The sequence below is a fragment of the Crocodylus porosus genome, unplaced genomic scaffold, assembly GCF_001723895.1.
Source record: "Crocodylus porosus isolate Cpor-Errol unplaced genomic scaffold, CroPor_comp1, whole genome shotgun sequence".
Taxonomy (NCBI): domain Eukaryota; kingdom Metazoa; phylum Chordata; order Crocodylia; family Crocodylidae; genus Crocodylus; species Crocodylus porosus.
The window spans coordinates 5,770,782-5,793,379 of NW_017728926.1; the positions used below are offsets into that span (position 1 = coordinate 5,770,782).

The 22,598-nt window shown below is 47.2% G+C and overlaps 2 protein-coding genes across 2 annotated transcripts in view; both read right to left on the reverse strand.

Annotated features, from left to right (window-relative positions):
* LOC109314240 (probable glutamate receptor) overlaps positions 1-10,379 on the reverse strand; it is a 19,460-nt gene extending 9,081 nt beyond the window's left edge. Inside the window, exons 1-3 of the mRNA XM_019541273.1 lie at positions 10,272-10,379; positions 7,098-7,207; positions 3,338-3,369 (exon numbers count right to left, since the gene is read on the reverse strand). Of these exons, the coding sequence (XP_019396818.1) occupies positions 3,338-3,369; positions 7,098-7,170 (105 nt within the window). The 5' untranslated portion in view covers positions 7,171-7,207; positions 10,272-10,379. The remainder of the gene's footprint in view (positions 1-3,337; positions 3,370-7,097; positions 7,208-10,271) is intronic.
* An 8,518-nt stretch (positions 10,380-18,897) lies between these two features.
* PLCH2 (phospholipase C eta 2) overlaps positions 18,898-22,598 on the reverse strand; it is a 358,008-nt gene continuing 354,307 nt past the window's right edge. Inside the window, exon 24 of the mRNA XM_019541274.1 lies at positions 18,898-21,239. Coding sequence (XP_019396819.1) covers positions 19,489-21,239 — 1,751 coding nt within the window. The 3' untranslated portion in view covers positions 18,898-19,488. The remainder of the gene's footprint in view (positions 21,240-22,598) is intronic.

Below are 22,598 nucleotides of genomic sequence, written 5' to 3' on the forward strand. Positions count from 1 at the left end.
CCCTGTTCCCCCGAGCACTACCAGGAGTGACCAGGAATAACGGTCACAAGCTGGCAGAGGGTAGGTTTAGGTTAGACATCAGGAGGCGCGACTTCACTGTCAGGACGGCTAGGGTCTGGAACCAGCTTCCAAGAGAAGTGGTGCTGGCTCCTACCCTGGGGGTCTTTAAGAGGAGGCGAGAGGAACACCTTGCCGGGGTTGTTTGACCCAGTACTCTTTCCTGCCATGGCAGGGGGTGGGACTCGATGATCTGCTCAAGTCCCTTCCGACCCCACTAACTATGAAACGGCTGTCTGTTTAGTACATACAGGTGCTCTATAATGGAGTGAGATCCTCAGCAGTTGGCACTCAGTGTAAACACCCCAAAGCTCATCAAGGGATGCAGGTTTTCAGTGGATCTGCCCCTAAACCTAGGACAATCCCCCTTGATGCCCCCCCCCCTTCTTCCCCTACAGTAATTAATAAATCACATTGTCTTGTGTTGCCAACATATTTTGCCCAAATGAAAATCACTTTAAATGCTGTCTCGCTACATGGTGCATACATGCTTCTTCAGGAAGATCAATTTATATTTCAGGCAAAACAGCTGGAAGCCAATTAAGGCCTCATTAGAGAGAGCTTCTAGGAGGCACAGAGCAGCGGGGAACTTGAGATAAGGGAGCTGGGGGTGGGGGCGAAGGACGGCCCTATGCAGTTCAGCCCTGCACAGAACATGAGCTAGAAATGTGCTGTTCAGCTCTTCCCCGGGGCACTTGGCCCCAGGTCAAGGTTGCCTGGCTGGAGCTTTGCAAGGACACACTCTGGCTTCTAAGCAACTTCAGCTTCTTTTCTTTTTAAAGTCTGCCATGCTGCAGGGTTATGTTTGCTGGGGGCATATTGCTGCATTCGGGTATGGGCTGGACTAGACGACCCTCCAGGTCTCTTCCAGCCCCAAAGCAGGGGCAAGCTGCTATTTTTCCAGACCCTGGTGGTTCTGACACCATCTCTTTCAGGCTGCCCTGAGAAGAGGAGAGGGTAGGTTTCTGGTAGGATGGGCCCCCCATTTGGAGCTGGCTGTTAGGAGTTCATTAATATTAATGCTGCCATCAGTGTGATGTTAGACAACTGCTGCAGCCTTTTATGCTCCACAAAAAGACAGACCTGCCCAAGGGGACAAGGACCAATTGCTGGTGGAGGGGCATGCTTTAGCTTCTAGATGGGGCACTTCTATCGGCAGGGTAGTACAAATAGAAAGCCTGCATATGGGGAGAAAGGAGAGTACGAGGACTGGGTTCTTCTGTCTCTGCCCCTGACTGCCTGTGCAACCTTGAGCAAATCACTTTGCCTCTCTGCCCTCCTTCATCTGTCTTGTTTAGTTAGACTGAAAGGCCTTCGGGACAGGAATGATCTCTCACTACACCCATGGGCAACGCCAAGCACTTGTGGGCCCTGATTTGGGCTTGGGCCTCTAATGTACATGTTACAGAGAAAACAGGGAAAAGCATGTCATTTGCAAATGGAGGATGATGGGAATGGAGTTAACTAGCACTAGACAGTAAACTGGCTGTTTCTTCCCTGATGCAGCAAATCTGAAGAAGGTTCTTTCCTTATTCCCCTCCCAGTACTGTTACTTGAGATGTTTTGGATATTACAACCACTCAGAGCTAGAGTCAAGAGCACCACATGTCTGCCCTGATAGCTAAGAGCACAGGATTCCACCACATCGGCTGGGGACAGAAATGACACATAAATCGGTATAAGTGACCAGAAACTGGTTCAAATCCATAGCACAACAGAAGTTCAGTGCACATAAACTGCTTTCAAAGGCTAAGTAATGGCTGCCCAATTTAAACTTAGCTCATTCTGGTGCAGACCTTACACTTAAAGACCCAGTCTCTGACGGGCAATCAGGCTATACCTGTAACTGAACGGAAGTACCGCGCACACAAACCAGTCTGAAAATTGCAGAACCCAGTTTAAGATAAATCTGGATCTATTTAGCATCAGACTCATTCAATTTAGGTCAAACCACTGTATGGAGCTTCTGCCCATGTTCCCTGTGCAGCCCCAGGACTGGGAAAACTCACCACTGGCCCCAGCCCCAGCGCTGCTCTTTTCCTTCCCCGCGCTTGTCCATTTTTTGCCCCTCCGGCCCCTTGCCTCCCCCAACCAGCGCTCTCAACCCCCATCCCACAAGCCGGTACAGATGTAGCCACTTTTATCAGCATTCACCGCCATCAGAGCCGAGCAAGCAGGTCCCAGGGGTGAGAGAGACGGGAGGGATGGGGGTGTAGATCTGCTGTGGGGGACCCTACCCCACCGACAAGTTGCACCTGCCCCGCACCCTATCTGCAGTCATACCTGTCCCCCCCACACCACCCATGGGGCCTGGGCCTGCTCCGCCTACCTTCACAGGTCATGCCCTCTACCCCTTGCAGGTTGTACTTGTCCCCCCACCCCACCTGAGGATCACACCTGCACCCTACCCTAACCATAGGTTGCACCTCTCCCCATCCCCCGGTGCATCCCCCATCCTCTCCATCCTGCTGGACCCCCAACCCCCTCAGCTAGCTCCCCCCAACTTACCTGATTGATATTGGGCAACCATTTTTTAATTAATTTAACCTCCCCTTAATGATCCCAGATGTCTATACTTTGCCAAAATAGCTGAAACCCTTTTAAGATTAACCTGGATGGATCTACATCAGATCTATCAAATTTAACTGATTTAAGCTAAATCAGTTTATTGAACTTCTGTCCCAGATCCCCTCCAGATTTAAGTTAACTTACAATCCCCCAGCATCCCAGGATACTTTGCACCTCCCCTTGCAGGGTCCACCGCAGGCTAGCCTTACCCCAAGCTATCTAGCACCCCTCCGGCTTCTGGCCTGGGACACTATAGGCATGGGGCTGCATTTCCAGAATCAAAAGTGAATATCTGTGTACTTGTTTATTGGTTTAATCTACATAACTTAAAGTAACCTGCAAAGATTGAATCACTTCAACCTTGGGCTTTTTGACCGTCTGTACTTATCCATACAGGCTGCCTGGAGGTGTGGATGCAGTTATCAGAAGGAAGCTAGCTGATTTCTGAAGCTCAGCTTCAGGGGTCCCGAAACAACAGCTAAGGGTGGATTGTAACCTGGGGCTCAGCTGGGCTTTTAGATATGACCAAAATGTACATCAGTAGCAAAGAAAAAAATACAGAGACTTGAAGGCCAAAATCATCACACCTGGGGTTTTCTTCACAAAGGTGAAAAAATTCCAGTCTTGCTCTTTCATTAAGCCCTGCAGAGGGAAGCCCAACCCCGGCTTTTCATTCTGACCCTTAGATTGACACCGGCCAGCTTGGACATACCTTACGGACTGCTTCCCCATTCTCAGGAGCTCCTGAAACAAAACACAACACAACATGATTTCTCGGGGAAAGATGGATGTGAACGAGGCTTGACTTTAATAGGGAAACAACTGCACTTCACGAGGACCTAGAGATCCAGGGAAGGATTCTTGGTTACTGGTTCCAGGTCAGAGTTTGGCGTTGGGACTTTTGCTTGCTTGTTCACTCTTTCCCATGTCACACTAGTAGCGTGTAGCCAATATGTACAGATGCACAGCAACAAATGCCACCCACACCAGACTGCCTGGGTGCAAAGGCCCCAAATACCTGCTGCAGCTGTGTCTCTCTCAGAATGGGGTGGACATGGCAGGGTTGGCAGGGCTGGGAGAGCAGCCAGGAGTCCTGATACTTCAAGCAGCCGCAAGCCTGCTTACCCCTTCATGGGTTAAGGGGACCTCACCTGCATCCCTGTGCAAGTGAGCAGATAGAGCTGTTTCCCCAGGGTGTTTAGCTCCCCTTTCCCATTGAATCCCATAAAATAGCGTAAACAAATGGAAAGGCTTCCACTCTCCCAAACTCTGCAGGACACCGTGGGAGGCGGCACAGGCAGCCCACGCCATTCTGGTGCCTCAGATTTGCTTGCAGGGTGCAGCGAGGGGAAAGGTGTCTGGACAGAAAGAAAAAGCAAAAGCAGGACCCGGCTGGCAACTGCACTACACAGAGCAAGAAGCGGTTCGAAGCAGGAGCCAGGGCCTTTATAAAGCACTTTGTGTTCTGCAGGGAGAGCGATGTGTTATTCTTCGGGTGGGAGTATGGCTCCTCAGGTCTGTTCTCAGCATTGCCACTTGACCCTGAGCAAACCACTCCAATTCTTTCATTCTTGGCTCCTCCATCTGTGGAATAATACTTGTTTCTCTCCCAGAATAATACTTGGATAATACTTGTCTCCCTCCCAGAGTCTGTGGGGGTTACATTATGCTGCAGGGAGATGCTGGATTAACACCGTCTGAATGGCACAGACCAGTTTTCCATGGCAAAGGCGGAGGGTGGATTTTGGAAGCACAGAAACGCCCAGCTCAGAGCAAACAAGTAAACAAGAAGCAGGAGCAGGAGCTGAGAGCGCATGTCTGTTCCTCCAACTGGAAGCTGTTGGGATGTTTTCAGTTAAAGAAAGTTCAGTGGCTTTGTCTTGTCTGGTCTTGGCCTGAACTCTAAATTACTGTGAAACAAAACCTGCTTTCTCCCTCACCACCGCAGCTCTCCATGGGAGCTGGAAGCCTCCTCAAAGGCTCCCTCTTGTTGCCTTTTGGAGGCTCCTCATTAAAGTCAGCAGGAGTCCCTTTGGGCTCCTTTCTGAGGGGCTGATGGAGGCTTTTGGAGGGAACTGGCTGCATTGAAGTTTCCAACTCCCCTGTGGTGGCACAGGATGGGGTTATTCAAAGGCCCATTGTGTGAGCTGCCTCCAGTGATCACCTCCTGAAAAGACCATAAGTAACCAAGGGGCAGCACTAACTCACAGCTTGGGACAGAGACATTTGCACAGCCCACAAACCAAAGCTGGCCTGGTGCTTTGTGAGACTCCACAGGGCAAAGGATGGGGGAAGAGAGGAAAAGTAGCAGCGATGCAAACCACGCACACCCAGAGCAGCCTCCGCCAGGGACAACTCCAGCGTCGCAGCTAGGTTGCAGACCTGCGGCTTGGACTAAAAGGGTCGTACCCTTGGTGCACCTAGGAGGTGGGCTCAAACTTCACACTAGATATGGATGCAACTGTTGAGCACCATGCAGCACAGGGCCATCCTGAACATCCCGGCATAATGGGACGTGGTGGAATGGATGGGTCAAGAATTGGGGGAGATTTTTTCTCCACCTTTTTAGGCACATTTGAATCCACCTAGATCAGCAGTAACCCAAAGCGCTTGTTGTCAGACAGCTGTTGTGTGTGCTGCATAATCTGTGGGGCTCACCACAGCAAAAACAATGCTGTTGGCACAAACTGCGCACCTAGAGCACAGCTTTCATGCTAGCTGGGCAGCTCTACTAGGCACAGGGCTGACTGCAAGGCTCGCATCCTCCATCGCTCCATACCCAGATGCCTGCTCCCTCTCTTCCCAATGCCCGGAGCCAAAACTGTGGTGCCACTTGCCCCACAAAGAGCCAAGCTGGAGTCAAACCCTGGGAGCACAAAACCTTAGCAGCTTCACTGCAGTAGAGTGGGTCACGCTGTGCACTATCCTTGCCTCTAAGGGAGCAGTCCAGTAGGTTATTTAGGGACCAAAACTGCCCCTGGGAAGGGAGACTTCTGGCCAGCAGACGGGAAAAGCATGCAGCTGATAGAAGACCCCACAAGGAGCTGAGGAAGCACAGGGGAGGGGCAGGACCCCTGATACAGAGGGGGAGGATGGTGCCTCAACGCCCCCGTTCGCTGACTGGTACCCTTGGCCCTGAAAGGGTTTGACCGGTGGACAAGGGGAGCTGGAGAGCTGTGATGGGCGCCGGCTGTGAGAGTTCATTCAGGTGGTGCTGTCCATGTCCATTCGTTCAAGCACAACCATCAGCCACGGGTGCCTGCACTTGTCCCCCAACTCCCCTGCACATCTCTGTCCTCTCGCATCAGCCAGAGGCTGGCTGAGCTCCCAGGCCTGAAACCCACCAGCTCTTCAGCCCGGCAGGTCTACCTTGCTCGTCCTGGCAGAGCGAGGCTCCGCAACCTCTTCCCCAAGCAGCCCATTCACCTCACAACCCACTGCAGACATGAGCTGCTCTTTGGAAGAGATGCCCGGCTGCTCTGCACTGGCAGGGAGAGACCTGGAGGTGCTGAAGTTTAGGTGAGGGTCTGCCTCCCGTGTCTTACTTGCTCTGCACCTTCTAGCGAGGGAGCATCCTTTGCCAGAGCTCCCCTGCCCCAGCTGCTGAACAGGGATGTGGCTGCGTTATGAGAGGGAGCTACATATAGGAAGCACCTTGGGGCCCTTCAGGATGAGAAAAAGAGGGGACTCTGCTCATGTTCCTGGAGAAAGACTAGAGAGACCCCAGGACAAGGGGAAAGCCCAAGCAGCTGAACAGCCTGCATGAGCCTTCTGCCACCCACTGCTGTATGAGGCTGGAAGGCAGCTGAGAGCAGGTGCTCTGCCCCACTCCCCACTGAGGCCCACGCTGCCCTGAGGGAGCATCTCAGCCACAACCACAACCACAGCCACTGCCACTTCCCACTGCACCAAAGACCCTGCAGACTCCTGGTGGGACCTTTGCGGCAGCATGGTGGAAAGGCAGCTCCAGCTTTTGTCCCCAGAAGGGGCTGAGGCCCTTCAGGGTGGTTGCTCTAACCCCACCTGAAACGCACCACGCTGTGGGGGAAGCTTGTCTCAGGGGCTCGGCTGAATGCTTCCTCTCCAAGACCTTAACAGCTAACATGGGAAATGATACTGGAGTTCAAGGGAGCGAGTTAATATGGGTAAAACTGGGCATTGAGTGTTTCCACGCAACAGAAACCAGGTTCCAACCCAAGCGTTAGGCTTGCCAAAGCCGAGCCTTCCCCTCAGTTGTCCTGTGCTTGCCTCTCTCACGACCTCTACAACCCAAATAGGATTAGGGAACGCAGGCACGTCTGACCAGTTGCCAGGTTAGTGTAGATGACCCTCTGGCTGTGTCTGAAACCCAAGCTAAAGCCACATGATATCAGGGGAGGGCTCCATAAATGCCAAGAGGTGCGGAGGCTCCAGGGATGAGCAGGAGTGTGCCTGGATGCAGCAAGTGTCTCCGGTTCAGACTCTGCTCTCACCTGTTTGGCTCGACTCCACCAGGAGCAGCAGGGTTGTAATTAGGCTGAACAAGAAGCGAAAAGCCGTGTCCATAGGAGCGGAAGGAGCTGGTGCCTGGAGGGAGCCCCCACTGGAGATGAAAAGCAGGTAGTTAAAGTCGATTACATGGGTCATTAGTGCTGGGTAAAGTGTCACTGCGTCTTGGATTTTCTGCATCTGTTTTAAACGTCCTAATTCAAAGTAAGGGTGACAGCACAACAATGCCTTCTGAGACCCAGACACAGCAACTGTGCCTGGAAGGGCTTCTAAAGCCGGACTTGTGCAGCTCGTTTCAGTGCAGCCAAAAGGGGCAAGACAAAAGCAGGGGCCAGCTCACCCAGGGTTCCTGCCCCAGGCATCAGGGCACACAGGGCGAGGGGAATGGGAGAGGCAGGGCCACCAAGGGGCCCTGGGAGTGCTGAAGCGAAATGGCTGCTGATGTGGAGGGGCTGCTGGGGAAGCATTGTGCCTTGTGTGTGCACTGGCTGGTGGGGGAAAGGGAGCAGTGTGAATAGGGCAGCTGAGCACAAGGAAAACATTGAAAGCTTGTTGGTTTGTGCCCGCCTGGGTTAGGTTAACCCGACAACTGGAAAGTGCGATTCCTGCATAGGCAGCTCTATGTGACTTCGCTATCACAGGGGACAACGGCAGTGAAGCTGCAGCTGTACGATCCCACCAAGGATCCTGGGTATACACATGATGGCTGAGGTCCAAACTGATGTGTCCTGACTGCTATAAACACCTGAGCCATAACACAGACCCAGACCCAGACGCGGTTCATGCAGGTTGAAAACTGAACATTCATTTTTGGGGGGGAGAGGGGAGAAAGCTAGAGCTTTATTGAAACATTTTCATTTTATCTCATGACCTGCTCTGTGGTATCTGCTGTCTTAGTACCAAGCAGGGCTCAGAGCTCAGAGCCGCAGCATGCTAGACATCGTGCAAACCAAACATCACAGTCAGCTCTTGCCCTGAAACACTTGCATTTCTTGTGAAGCCAATGCTTTGCGCTTTGGTCAAGAGACTCAATCAGGAGAAAAGTTTCCTGGTCCCTTTCCCTATAAAACAGGGCCTAGAAACTGGCTGGCTGAAGCCAAGATGTTCGTATAGGACGAGTTGTTTTGAACGCCCAGCTTGATGCATCTTAGAAGTGTCTAGCACTGCACTTACCCCCTGAAAATTAGCCCCTCAAAGGTGTTTTACCTTGGGCACCTGGATTAAAGCACTCAAAAGAACCTACGTCTTGGAAAATTTTGATGTCTTCTTCCAAGAATTTGCACCTACACTGAGGAGTCATCAGGTCACAACATCAGCAGCCTCTGCTATTAGTACCAGCATCTCCTCAAATCTTGAGGAAAGGATAGACCAGTCTTTTCCTGACACAGAGTTAGGGCTTCCTTTTGGAGAGAATAGGGGATGGTTATTTCCCAAAAGTCTAATTGCTCTCAGGCCCCCAAAATCAATGGTTGAAAAGGTTAGTGAACTCTTTCTGTGAAGCCCCCGCATCCCTGAACAACACCCAAGTCCCAAGCACCAGGACTCACTGATTCCTTGTTACACTGCTTAGACGGGGAGGGTACATGCCACCTTATTTGCTTTGTTCCAAAAATCTCTCCTCTCCTTGTTCTATACAGAAGAAAATGTAGCAGCTCTTCACCTTTATCAGCATTCTGAATGCTACGATTAGGATTTAGGGTTAATATCACACATGTGAGATCTGTAGAGAAGACTCTCTCTGACAAAGTGCTCAGTGAAATCAGTTTCCATTACCTGGTGCTGAACTCACTTTGCACCACTCAGAATCAGGTCCAGAATGAACTTAGACCTGATGGCCACCATGTTTTCAGCAACTGTTGGTGCTGGCAGGGCTCACAGAGCTCCTCCAGCTATTCCCCTAGCAGGTCTGAGCTCTGAGCAAGATGGAGGGGGCAGAGACCCAGGGATAAAACACAGAAGAAAACAAATCCTGCAACTGCCCCACGTACCAGCAGCCACTGGTTTGTTCAGTGGCTGTGCTTCCCATTTACTTCTCTTCATCAATTTGAATGCAACTTTCCCCAAGCTTGCAATCTGGCAAAAATACTCAACAGCACAGACAGCGGTGTTCCCAGCGCTCTCACTCCTGGACTGTCTTCTATCCCCACTCCAAAAAGAAAAAGGAGGGTTGAAGAAAACCATTGCTGAATCAACTTTCCCACTGGCTTTTCCTCCTCCCATAAATGGCTTTGAAACTAGGACTTAGTTGTTCAAAATATCAAAGGAAAGGACTAACATTTACTTTGTGATTCTGACTCGAGCTTCTGAGCACTAACTGTGGAGTGGAGTCCAACAGAGCAGCAGCTGCTGCTGATACAGCACATGAACGACTTACCACAGGTAAATCTGCCATCGCTGCACATAAAAGAACAGCAGTCCACAGCCAGGTTGCACTGAATATCGAAGTGGCTCATCCCTTTCCAACTAGGCACGCACAGTAAAGTGTTGATTTATTTCTAGTGGCTTGGTATTTCCACCTTCCTCAGAAACATAACAGGCAAGTAGAATATCGACTGGCTGCTAGAGACCTGCATGTCGAAACAATTCTGGACAACGGCACGTATTAAAAGGACTCGTGAATGCCAAACAGAAGTTTGCTCCATGTCGCTGGGGAGGCCAGTGCACCTCAACGCCAGTAATCTCAGGTCTAGCAATACTCTGAGATTACCAGTTACAAACTCCAGCTACAGCTGAAACTGCTTTGCCGCAGCACACACTTCATCACCTGCCACAACTCACCTGCCCAGGAAGCCCACAATAAAACTACAAAGTTTTATTGTGTTGCGCATTTATTTTTATCTAAACCCACCAGCAGACAAGGTAAAATAGTCACTTCATTAGAAAAGGGAAGGGAAATGTTAGAGCGGGAAAGCTCATTCTTCAGGGCCTTTGACTTCCATCATTTTTCAATAAACAAAAAGACAAGCTGTTAAAATCATCTCCATCATCTGCAGCGCTTTTGGAAATTGCTCTGCTTGGGGTGGAACCCAGCTAGCAGTATGCAGGAGCCCATCAGACACAGCTGAACAGAGCTCGACTGAGAAGCAGGCTACTGCATACGGCTCAAGCCCTTTCAGCTAAAAAAGAACCGCAGTGATTCAAGGCAGTGTCTCACTTACAGCGATCCCCTCAGCCTCCTCTGGGTCAGCTTGTCAGTGAGCAGCCACAGTGGAGTTGCTGGATAGAGAAAACACACATAGGCACTCTCCCCTTTCTGAGATAAAGGGTAGGGCAAAGGAGGGAGGAGCTTGGAAAAGGGGCTCCAAGAGGGAGATGCTAACCCAGAGACGGGAGCAGTCCCTTGCAGAAGATGAGGCAGCATGGTCCAGTGGGCAGGGTGACCGACAAGGATAGGATGGGGTACTATTCCTGGCTCTCCCACTCCCCCACCATGTGGTTTTTGGCAGGTCATTTCTCCTTCCTATTCCATTGCTTTCCATGCCCCCCACCCACTGCCTTGTCTATTTACCCTGCAAACTCTTTCTGTCAGGGACTGTTCCTTACTGTGTCTGTCCCTCCCTCGCAAGTGGGACGCTAAGCTTGCCAGGGGTCTTGCCTGCAGCACAAGCCAGCCAGGCAATGGCGCGGGGCTCTTCTCCCTGCTGCTCTAGTCACAACAGATAAACCCACAAAACATTTAGGCTGAGCTGCGGTGTACTTGTTTATTATTGACTGGCACTTGCCATTATAACTAGGGAGCCTTACAGTTCCCGGCCTCGAAGAGGCTCAGAGACTAGTCATGTGCAAACATACACAGGTGCAGTCCTTGCCCTGAAGTGCTCACCAACTTGGCAACAATTTGGGACAAAATCCCTATTTCAAGAACTCTTTCAGGACACAGCCCCCAAATGTGGGGCTGGGCTGGGAAACTCAGGACTGCTAGTCACTTTGGGCGTGCCTACACGTTCGTGAATGTGGTTTAGGTATGAGCATTAAATCTAGTACTTCCGGGAACCTGTACACAAGTGCAGAGGCTGCTCTGATGCACTGTAATAACAGCGCATTGGAGCAGACTCAATAGTCTGCTGGAGCATGGTAATCACCGCACTCCACCAGTCTCCTGCACCTTGTGTATCAGCATCCCTGCACTCCAGAATGGTGGTGGGGGCACTTGAACTAAAGCTCAGGGAACAAGCTTTAGTTCAAGTGCCCCCAGCACCATTTTGAAGTGCAGCCATGCTGATACATGAGGCGTTGCAGCAGTTTAATAAGAGCAGCTCTCAGAGCCGCTCTAATTAAAGCACCGCCTCCCCCACCCCCAGAACACATGTAAAAGTGCCCTCTATGGTGAGGTACTAGAAAAAATGTGCATTAACTTATTTCAATGTGCATTAGCTAAAGAGCATGGCTTTTAGTGCCACTGTAATGTGCATTAAAATAGACTAATGCACATTAAAGCACACATGTAGATGTGCCTTTTACTCCTAGTGTTGGTAGATGAATTGGGGCCTGTTTGGAATAGTGATGGTGTCTGCCCCCCTCCCCAGTGTGAAGCTCCTCCATATGGCAAAAGCCCTTCTTTTAGTATTTGCCCCCTTTTAGGGATGCTTTCTCTTTTCTACCTTTTCTTCTTTCCTCTCTTTTTCTTTTATTATATCATTATTCTTTTTATATAAGGTGTATTTGTAGTGAAAATAAAGCTTGTAGATGCCTTTACAAAGGTACTTTAAGTTTAAAAGTAAGTTGTACCATGTAACAATATTAGCAAGAGCAGGAATCTCTGTATGGAGCAGGTTCCTGAATGAATCATGGTTGACTGTGTAACACAGTAGCTAGTCTGGATAAGCATGTTAATGAGCAGCAATTAACACTTACAAAACTACAGAAGAAGAGGAAAGAACCAATACAGAGCCAGGCACTCCCTGAAACTTCACTGCTAAAGATGTGGAAGCCCTGGTTTGAACTAATCGACACTGGAAACAGACCCTCAGGGCAGAAATACCCCCTGATCAACCACTTCCAGAGCTCTATTCATCATGGCAGTAAATCAATCAAAATTCATCAACAGACTCCTGAGACTGCACAGACGTCCAGACGTGACCCCTCGGGCTGACAGCTGCCATCCAGCAGCTACTGAAGGGTATATCCCTCGATGTCAACGACCCATGGATTGGGTAACCTTGAGAACTGGGGAGTCACCAAAGTCTGCCAGAGAGGGATAAAAGGCAGCAAAGAATGACCCCCAATGGAACCCTCTTTGACCTGACCAGCACCCTGCCTGTCCAGCCAGAAGGACCAGCTGGTGACCCCCTTCTGCAACAACATCGCACTGAAAGAAGCCTCAACTGGCCATCAATGACAGACTCCAGCACATGGGGATAGGTATATTTTGACATCAGTGCTTAGTGTTCAGAGCTAGCTACTGTGCGTGTGGGTGTGGGTGTGTGAATGTGTGTGTGTTTGATCAGCACCAAGGTTTATGGTCTGACTTTTGCATCTGTCCAATAAACTAGAATTTTATGATGATCCTGTGAGTTGGTCCTTTGTAGCCAACAATGGCAGGGAGTTTGGTGTACTGTCCAGGGAGAAACTGACTTGCAACAGGTGTTTTACCTCTACTTGACAATGGATACAATCTGCATCTCAGGCATACAACATGTGCAGATATCAGGGTGACAGTCACCTTACCAGACAAGGAGAAAACAAGGTGCTAGAGCAATTTACAGCGTGGTCTGAGCTCCCTCTGCTTCAGACAGCTGGCAGGCCCTAACTAATATTTCAAGTGTAGTACCAAGAGGAAATCTAGAGCGCTACTGATCCCATCAGGTCAGCAACACAGAACACACACAGGGAATAGAATTGGTGTGGATTCTTTGGAGAATGTAGTCACTCTACTATTGCTGCTCCAAAATCCTGGTCAGGATTCTGGAGGGCATTTCTCAGGATATTATGGCTGTTGACTACCCAGAGATTTGTTACTGTAACTGAAACTATACAGTAGCCTAAAGCAGTCCAAATTCTTCAAGGAAGAAATGCAAGTTCTATGCCTCATGCAGCTTATGAACCAAGGCCTGGAGAAGGTAGCAAAACAATGATGGTGAAAAGAGCAGGGGATGGAAGCCAAAGGCTACTGAGATAGAATCATGTGGTTGTTCACATCAGGTATTTATACAACTCATGTCTTATTGAAGCATGAATGCACATATGCACGCTCAGCTCCCTGGGGGGGAAGTAGGAGAGATAAAAGATGGCTTCTAAGCATCCAAGCAATGTCAATACTATTCTAACATGCTGGCAGTTCTGCTTATAGCAACTGGGGTTAAGGTGTAGGAGACAAACTGAGCCATGGGATGGCAAAGTGACAGATAGACAGCTGCTGAAGATACCAGAGTTCGCTGAAGGCTAATTGGATTGTTGCTTTGCTGGAAGCTTTTCTCAGAGTTTAGAAATACCTCTCTGAATATTTTGTGATAGTTATTTTTTTAAAAAATGGAAGACTGTACCTTTTAAAGCCACTGTTTCAGTGCAAGAATTAAATGTTTTTTACTGATTTTATATACATAAATAGCAAAAGTGATCAACCATTCCCTGACCATGATCCGCAGGAAAATTTGCCAAAGCACTGTGATACTTACTAGAAAAACCCTGGTCACACAAAGATCTATTTGAGATCTCATCCCTGAGTGCCCCTGAAATATAGCTCTAGTCATACAGGTCTCCTATACACATGAAAGAGGGCTGCTCTGACACGCTGTAATTACAGCACGTTGGAGCAGACTCAATTAATCAAGTCTGCTGGAGTGTTGTAATTACTATGCACCAGCAGACTCCAGTGTCATGTGTATCAAACAGCGTTCCCACACTGAAAAATAGTGGCAGGTGCACTTTAAACTAAAGTTTGTTTGCCGATACATGTGAAACTCAAGGCGCTTTAATTAAGGGTGCTAATTAAAGCGCCCTCCCCCGCCTCCTGGAGCACATCTATAAATGCCCAATTTGACCCTACTGTGCCTGCCCACTTATAGAGGTAAGTCATGGAAATTAATATTCCTAGGGATTTGCAGTAAAGGAGTCTCTTTCACTGTAGATTAACGAGATTGATTCAGTGCAACTTACCTTGTATGGCAGAGGGGAACGGAAGCTTCGGCATGGAAGACGGTGAAGTCCGTGCGACGGGTGCTGCCGCTGTACCTTCAGACTCATGTCCCACTCTAAGCACGATGAGCAGTAGCAGCTCTCCAGTGCTTTATGCAGGGAGAAGTCAGTAATGTAACTTGTTCTATTTCCCCACATACATACGCCAGTCCTGAAATGAGATGTCAGAGCAGAACATGGCAGCACCTTCTACAAGTAAGGTCAGTCCAACGCTGGTACCCAGCTCCCAGGGAGGACACGTGCTTCAAGAATGGCCTCCAGATTGACTCTAAGCGGAGCTCAATGCAAACTAAAAGCTCTTCTGCTGGTACCGTCCCATCTCCTCCAAACTGCAACCAAACCTACCTCTTTGTGGTCCCAAGCTGAGCATCAACACAGCATGTCTGCCCAAATATCAAAACTGGAGTGCACACTCAGAAAAATAACTTGGAAAGGTGTGCTGGGTTTATGTAACAGCATCCGCCAGTGAGCTTGCTGTTAGAGCATGTAACCCAAGGACCTCATCCAGAGCTCACTGATGTTAATGGGAATATTTCTATTACCTCTGATATTGTTTGGATCAGGTTCTCATTAGAGAAACCATACCACTCAGGACAAAAGATCACAGTGGGTGAAGAGAAGGGAAGGGAAAATAGATGCACACATGCCTTCTCATTGTTTTCTCTGAAAAGGAAAGGCCAAGGAACTGGGAATACTCACCACTCATGGATCTTTCTACAGATTTTCTCACTGGGTCCAACTGTTGGCAGCTAAATGCCCTTTCTGCGTGGGTGCTGGGGCTCTAGCCCCACTTACTTTACATATCTGTGTGTGGTCTCTGCCCTAGAGATATAGCCTGGCTCCTGAGGGGCAAATAGCAGGAGCCTCATCAACTAGGGTTTCATGCTGGTTCCTGTGAATATTTTCTGGGCTATAATAAGGTAAAAAATATGTTATATGATTTTTCACAGCTGGCAGCTAATGAAGATAATCAGCAATTAAGCCTGACCAGAGGCAGATGAGTATGTGCGGGCTTTGGCTGAGCCACTTTTAAAAGATAAAATCAAGTACTCACCCTGTTCATTTCCCAAGCACTAAGCTACTACGGGGGCTTGGACTACAAATCCCAAATCAAAGCCTGTGCAGTAAACTGCTTGTATATTGGAAACTTTGGTCTCTTAATCTCAGAGATTTAATGAGCTGAAGAACAGATGGTGCAGGGGAGCCAGTTGTCACAGGAAGAACTGGGGCAAGGCAGAAAGTTTGCTGTTTCCAAGCAGGCCACTGGCAATCCATGTGAAGTGGCTGCTCAAGGCAATACTTTGATGTTTCCAGAAGGCTTCAATCTAATGCTCCCCACCAAAAGGACAAAGGATGAAAAACCCGGGGTCCAAAAGCCTGGCTCTCACGATCTCTGGAATATGGCTAGCAAAGTATTTTTTTTCTTCTGAACTTAGAGAGGGATGAAATAACTTCTTCCTGGTAGTGGGAAAATCACAAGTGAGACAAGAGACCCTACAAACATAGGAAATCCTAAGACAGACTCCAAACATCCACCAACCTCCTCTTATAACCTTCCCACTCTTCACCTTCCCTTTGCATTGTAGAGTCTATGCTGTATTTGTTGCCATTTTCTTAGGTGAGAGGCAGAGGGAGCACTGCTCAAGGTCCCCATTTACAACACTGGGATGAAAACACAGCACGGAGATGTGAAACCTAGTTATGGTCCAGATCCAACCGGCCCATCTCATACAACTCAGAACCAAAAGGGGGAGGGAGTGCTTGGCTCTGCAGTGCAGCATAATAATAAACGATTAAAATAATATTATTAAAATAATAAAAGATTATTTTTAATTGACTAACTGCATTATAAACAAGAGTCTGTGTCCTCTGCTGAAAACTCACATGGGAGGCAAAATGAGCAACTGTGGGATGACAGAAGCAAGACTAGAACAGGAGGCTCATAAAGATCAGGAAACAAAAAAAAAAAGATTGTTTCTACACTGCATTTATCATCCCCTGTGCTTGTCTGATACCAGAGTCTCCTTCTCAGGTGGAAGGAAGTGACTTACCCATCAGAGTACCATTGTTGGAGCAGAACTTTTTCAAGCAGAATAGCCCCTCTAACACGTTTTCTCACAAGCTCTTTGTTCAATTACTGACCTTATGGAGGATGATGATTTCTCCAGCCCTTCCATTAAGACTGCTTATCCCATCTTTGTTACTAAACAGCACAGATATTGTGAAAAAAGAATTCTATTACAATAGACATGTGGACATCTTGTTAAATGTCTCCTATTCAATGGCATGCACAATCCCTTGGGTTTGCTGGAACAAAGCAAGTTATCTAGATGTACTTGGGTGCCAGCTATTATTTAACTTAAACAAGAGGGCCAAATCCGAATGAACCAAAGAGTGTTAAATACAAAATCAATACACACATTTTCAAAAGTGTGTAAAATGTTAAATGCCTTGAAATGCTTCATGGCTTTGGCTTATGTTTGATGCATTAATTTAATAAAAAAGTTGCTTACTCAATTGAAAAAGAATAGGATTATGAAACTGGATTTTTTAAAAAGATTAAATATGCATTTTAAATTCCTCGCCCTTGCCTTACAGTCACCCAGCAGGGGATCTTAAAATAAACCATTAACATTCCTAGGCTGACAAGCTGTATTGGTTTCTAGTTTTATGCATTAAAACATTTCAGCTTTTCAGTCTGATGATAAATAATGTTACTGCCCAACTTGGTGTCTAGTGAATGTTAATGAAAGTAGCTTTGTGTTGGTGACAGTGTAGGACGAGTTCTGGCAGATCGTGCAATCTGCCTGGCTGAGCTATACTGTCCTTCAGAAACAGTAAGGAACTGTAAGGTCACATCAGCATGCTACCAGTCCTGGTGCCCCCAAACCCAGAGAACCTCGTCTCCAGATTGCTACCTGCAGTGCTAAGAGTTCAGCTGGAGAGGATAGTGATTTAATCTCTTTTTGAGACCAGAAAGAAAAAATACAGGATTTCATTTTAAAAGCTCCATCTGAGAAAGCCCCTGAGTTCTCCCTACCCACAAGCAGCTTGGCGAGTACTGGGACCCGATCCAAGAAAATAGTCAAAATGTTCCTGTTCCATGCAACATACACACCTTCTGCTGAGAGGTTAATAGAGAGGCTTCTACCAATGAACAATACATATGACCACAGCTGTTCTGGTGTCCAGGACCGTATGCTGGGGCAGCGGGTCAGGAATGAGGGTCACTGGGTCCAGACTAGCCATCGATGTTTACAAATGGGTCCTGGTACAAAAAGGTTGAGAACCACTGGATTAGATGGCCTTATGAGATCCCTTCTTATGATCTTACAAATCATCTGCTGAGGAAGTGAAAAATAGGAGCATGATCCCTGTTTCCATAACACAATTTTCTAGGAAATCTACAAACCCCAGAAACTTTCTCCTTTTTAATTGCAGCTAAGTAGTCCAGAAGCAGAAGGTGAAAGGTTAAATACTTTTATTTGAGTAGTGTCAGATGGTTTTACAAACAGATTTTAAAATTTTGCAATATACAGAGAAGAACCGTTACAAACAAAAAACAGAATGCCTCCAATAAAGAACTCTAGACAGACTGAAAATAAAATTAAAACTTCTGCTTTCTTTTAAAACTTATCTCATTAAACATTCTCTTCCCTCACCAATAAAATGTTCATCTATAATAAATGACATGATAATCCTGAAAATAAAAACTAAAAATAAAAAGGTAAAAAAATGAAAAACGATTTTGTTTAGCTTGGTATTTAATTCTAAATGTATTCTTCTAAAAATTTAAATATATCTTTTTAAAACATATCATTGAAAATCTTGCATGGCAGTGCAAAACAGAAACTGTATAATTCATCCCAAAGGTGCTATGTACAGCAGCATTGTTAAAATACCATGTAAAAGGGGCAGCTCTCTTTTCAAGGAAAGAGTAGCATTCATTTAGCCTCTTCTGAGCCGAACAAAGTCAATAGGTGATATTTCCTGCCTGATTTGCTAGCCCCCTCCCCATGTTAGATTCTGAAACAAGGAATGGTCACAGTTCGCATATACAGACAGATGGGTTAAGAAGTACTGTTTCTGAACAGAGTGATACTTTTATTCTTCGCAACAAAGAATGAGGCAATATGGACTTTTGCTGGAACGAACATGTTCAGCATGGATGGGGTGTGCTTCATTGGCTATATTCTTAATGCAGAAAACAACTGCACAGACTATCTGGTACAGAAGACACCCCCAGAAGCCTCAGTCTCTTCAAAACTTTAAAGCACATCAGAGACTAGGTTTTAAAGCCAGGCCTCCTTTGCAGACCTGCCATTTGCAGGAGCAAGTAACTGTGGATACCATTAGCATCACCTAGATGTTCCCTTGTAGGAAGAAATAATTAGGGACATGTGTGAAACAAAGTGACTTGCACACACTGGGTGCATCTACATGTGCAATTAATTTGAAGCAATCAACTCCTGAGCAGCTTGAGCACTGAGTAAACTACTCCAAGGCATCTACATGTGTGTCCGGGACAGCATCAATTTGAGCCAGGGTGGAGCAGTTTACGCCAGGGCCAGGGGTACGGGAAGTCATCCCTGGGAGGTGGAGGGGCTGGCTGGGGCGCAAGAGTGCTGTGTGGCTAGGTGGCAGGCAGGAGTCTGACCCCCTGCTGGCTGGGTTCAATTTACGCCAGCAGTCAGCATCTACACATGCATTTATCGCAGTTAATTATCCCGCTGGAAGATAGTACTGTCTTTGATTGTACTGTTCTTGACAGTACCATCTTACAGCAGGATTAATTAGTTTACTGTGGCCTAATAGCATCGCATGTGTAGATGGTGATGCTTTACTTCTCAGCTAATTAGTCTACCCTGAAGTTAAGTGCACGTGTAGACGTGGCCACAGATAACTGCAGATGCAAACTGGGTGTCACATAAAGGAGATTAGATTGTAGCCTTAATAACATTTAAAATAAAATACATCCCCTCTCCCCAAATTCAGGCCCTTAAAATTGTAGCTATATGTGCAAGCTTCCAAAGTCATTTGGTTCCTTGAATTTTTATGTCCAATAATTTGTGTGCTATCCACTCGAGTCACTGCCCATTCCATTCCATTCAATCTCTTCAGTTCCTTTACCTCCATAGGGGTGAGGAATCATCCTGTGCTAGGGCATTTCATATCTCTTGGTTTACTGTGTTCTGCTTGGGCAGGAATGTAAACATCAACTTTGTTCAGCACTTCCCAACATTAGAGTTTCAGCATAAAGAAGACCTCAGTGTCACTGTTAAAATCAGTTTGGTTCTTGGGTTGGGATGTAAACAGACCGGGAGAAGTGGTGTCCGTACAAACCCCTTTTGCAATGCAGCAAGCTCCCTCTGGGTTTCCCCTCTCCTCAATGGGACTGCTGCTGACCTGGCTCAGGCTTTGCAGCCGCTGCCTCTCCTGAGCTTGCTTGGCCCGGTTGGCGATATACCGCACTCTGCTCTGGCTGCGAGAGGATGACCTGCGGAGGAGTCCCAGACCTTCCTCTTCCTCCTCTGACTCAATGGGCTCAAGACAGATCGGGGAGGTGATGTCATTTTCTTGTTGAAAGGCCATCAACTTCTTCAGCTGCTCAGTCAGCTCATCCTGGGGCTTAGCTGAAGGCCTCAAGCTTGAGCAGCGGCGCTGCGCCCGCATTGATCTAGTGACAAAGCTCCTGCTGATACTGCGGTACTTGCTTTCAAAAGTGCATGCAATATCATCAGAGGTGAGATCTTCAAGGCTCTTTGATTTTGCTTGGCTAGTCCCAACCCTGTCCTGGTCTTTGGACTTGAGAGAGGCTTGCTTCAGACTTTCCATGTAGAGCCTGTTCCAAGTATGCCTCCTAGGAATAGATGACAATGTGTCTTGAGGACCCCTGGCCAAAGGCCGAGGGCATATCTCATCCACCGGCAGTTGACCAGACCGCAGATTAGGATTGGATTTGCTCTTGGTCACCATTGGCATTTCACTACTGGAAGTTGTAGCAGACCGTGGACGCATACCTTTTCTCACAGCAATGGGCTCAAAGTTGTCATGCTGGGCACCTAGATCTGGAAGGCTTTTGCGAGCTAGGTTAGGGAGAGAAAGATCTATCACAGTGTCATTGGAGGACATGCTGGAGGAGGAAGACATGCTGTCCCGATGATTGCTGGAATCTAACTTGCTCCAGATCTGGTCATTTATGGTGGCATCAAAGTATACTTCTGCCGCTGGGGACAGGCTACTGGGATTTTTCATTAAGGCTGAGTGGTCTGAAATCTTGTGCCCTTCACTCTTTGATCTCTTTATTAACATATGACAGCCTGTTTGAGAAACAGGAGCCGCCAGATCCTGGGCAGCCTGGGGTTTCTGGAAAGCATCTGGAGGCAAAGTCAGCTGTGTGTTATTATTCAAGTTGCATGGTTGTGGTAGGACAGCTGTGGCACGACCCTCCTGGCTCATGGATCTGGCAATGCTGTGCACACCTGTCACCAATTGATCTATGTGGTCTTCTTGTTCCTGGCAGCGCTCAGCAGAATGGGCTGAAGCATCACTTGGTGCCAAGACCCCCCAGGTGTGTTGAGGATTTGCTGCCAAACTAGACCGATGATCTTCAGCACGACTGTATGTCCATTTCCAACTATCACCATCTCTAAAATGTTCTTCTGTATATATCCTTTCATCTACCTGGACCAACATGTTTGTGACAACTGCTCCTGGGATTATGAGCACTTGATCTTCTGCAGCCAAGCCCACTCTTGGTTCTTTAGCAAGAAGAGCTCTCTCAGGCAGGTCTGATGGGCCATCTTCTTCTGATCTAGATTCAGCAGAATGATCAGACACAGACTCTTCTTCAGAATTGCTGGGGGGCATAACAGGTAGAGGGAAACAAGAACCGGCATGTTGGTTTTCATTGGCAATGATGGGTTCTTCGGTAATAGTTTCTAAGCTGCATAAGGAGGTGACAGACCTCTGCATTGAGAATCGGCGGACATCTAGGGGAAGGGATGGAGAGAAGAAAAAAAATACAGTGAGACTGGAGTTAATCAGATATCAGCAATGTTTATTCACTTAGAGCTGCAGAGTATCTTTTTATGCTATGTTTTTGCTATGAAAATAGCCTTTAATTGGAAACGATAGCCAGGATTTTCACAATGTACTGAGCACCCTATTTTAGTCACTCCAAATTCTTTGTCACCTTTGACAATCTTAGCAGTCATGTATTTGTAGCATATTATTTCACAGTCATATTTTATATTCAAAGAAGAGCAATTCGTGCCTGCCTTTTTAGTGATGCCTACACATTCTCCAAACCCAGATCTCTAAATGCCATCTACATGGAACATCTGAATAGTTTTATCATCTAAACTGAGACAAGCCAGCCTGAAACAAAATTGGAAGATCACTGCTCGACCAGCTGATGTGACCTGCATCAGCAGTATTTCACTCAAGAGAGGTGGTACGGGTAAAGCTGTGGAGAATAAAAGTGAAATGATTTTTTTTTAAACATTTCAGTCAATGTACCCATTTTTTTTACTCTCACCAGTATAACATTATTTTTCCAAATAAATGTGTCATTTATTTTACAAATATCACACACAAATGCATGCTTCATGAAAATAAGGGTGACAGTACACTCTTGAATAGGCATGGCAAGAGCCAGTTGTCTGAACAGACAGATGCTTGGGCTGCAGTCTTTATACTGTATATCCTAGGATACAAAACAATCATGCCAAAAAAACTGACCCCAGACCACAGTGTAAACATGCTCGAGAGCTAGCAAAGCAGCACAAAGAGTCCAGGCAACAATCTCAGGATTACAGGCAAGAGGGAAATTACAAGATGCCAGGAAACGAAAAAGGAACACAGGCAAACATAGTGCTTGAATCAGCAACACTCAGTAGACAATTACCTTTAACTTGCTTGTCCTTTCAGTTCTTAACTACAGAGACAGAGTGTGCATGTGAAATAATAGGACAGAACAGAGGAAAAATCCAGTTAATTTAGGGAAGGCAGGAGCAGATAAAAGGATAACTTAGTGGGAGGGGAGGGAAGCAGACAAAAATGTTAACACTTTTTCTTGTAGGATGCTAAGAATTTTCACCCAACCAGAGCACATAACAGACTGCATAAAATGGACTCAGACCAAGGGCTTTTGGTGTAAAGGAAGTGGGAAAGCGAAAATAAAATTAGTAATTGTTTGAGGAAATTCTGGCAGTGAAACATGAGTCAGAAAATCCCTACAACTATCACCTTACTCTTGCCATTCTGAAACTATTCAAAAAGCAGCAGTACAAATTGGGCACAAATGAGTTTTGCAGCAGACACTAGTTATCTCCAGGGCATACATGACA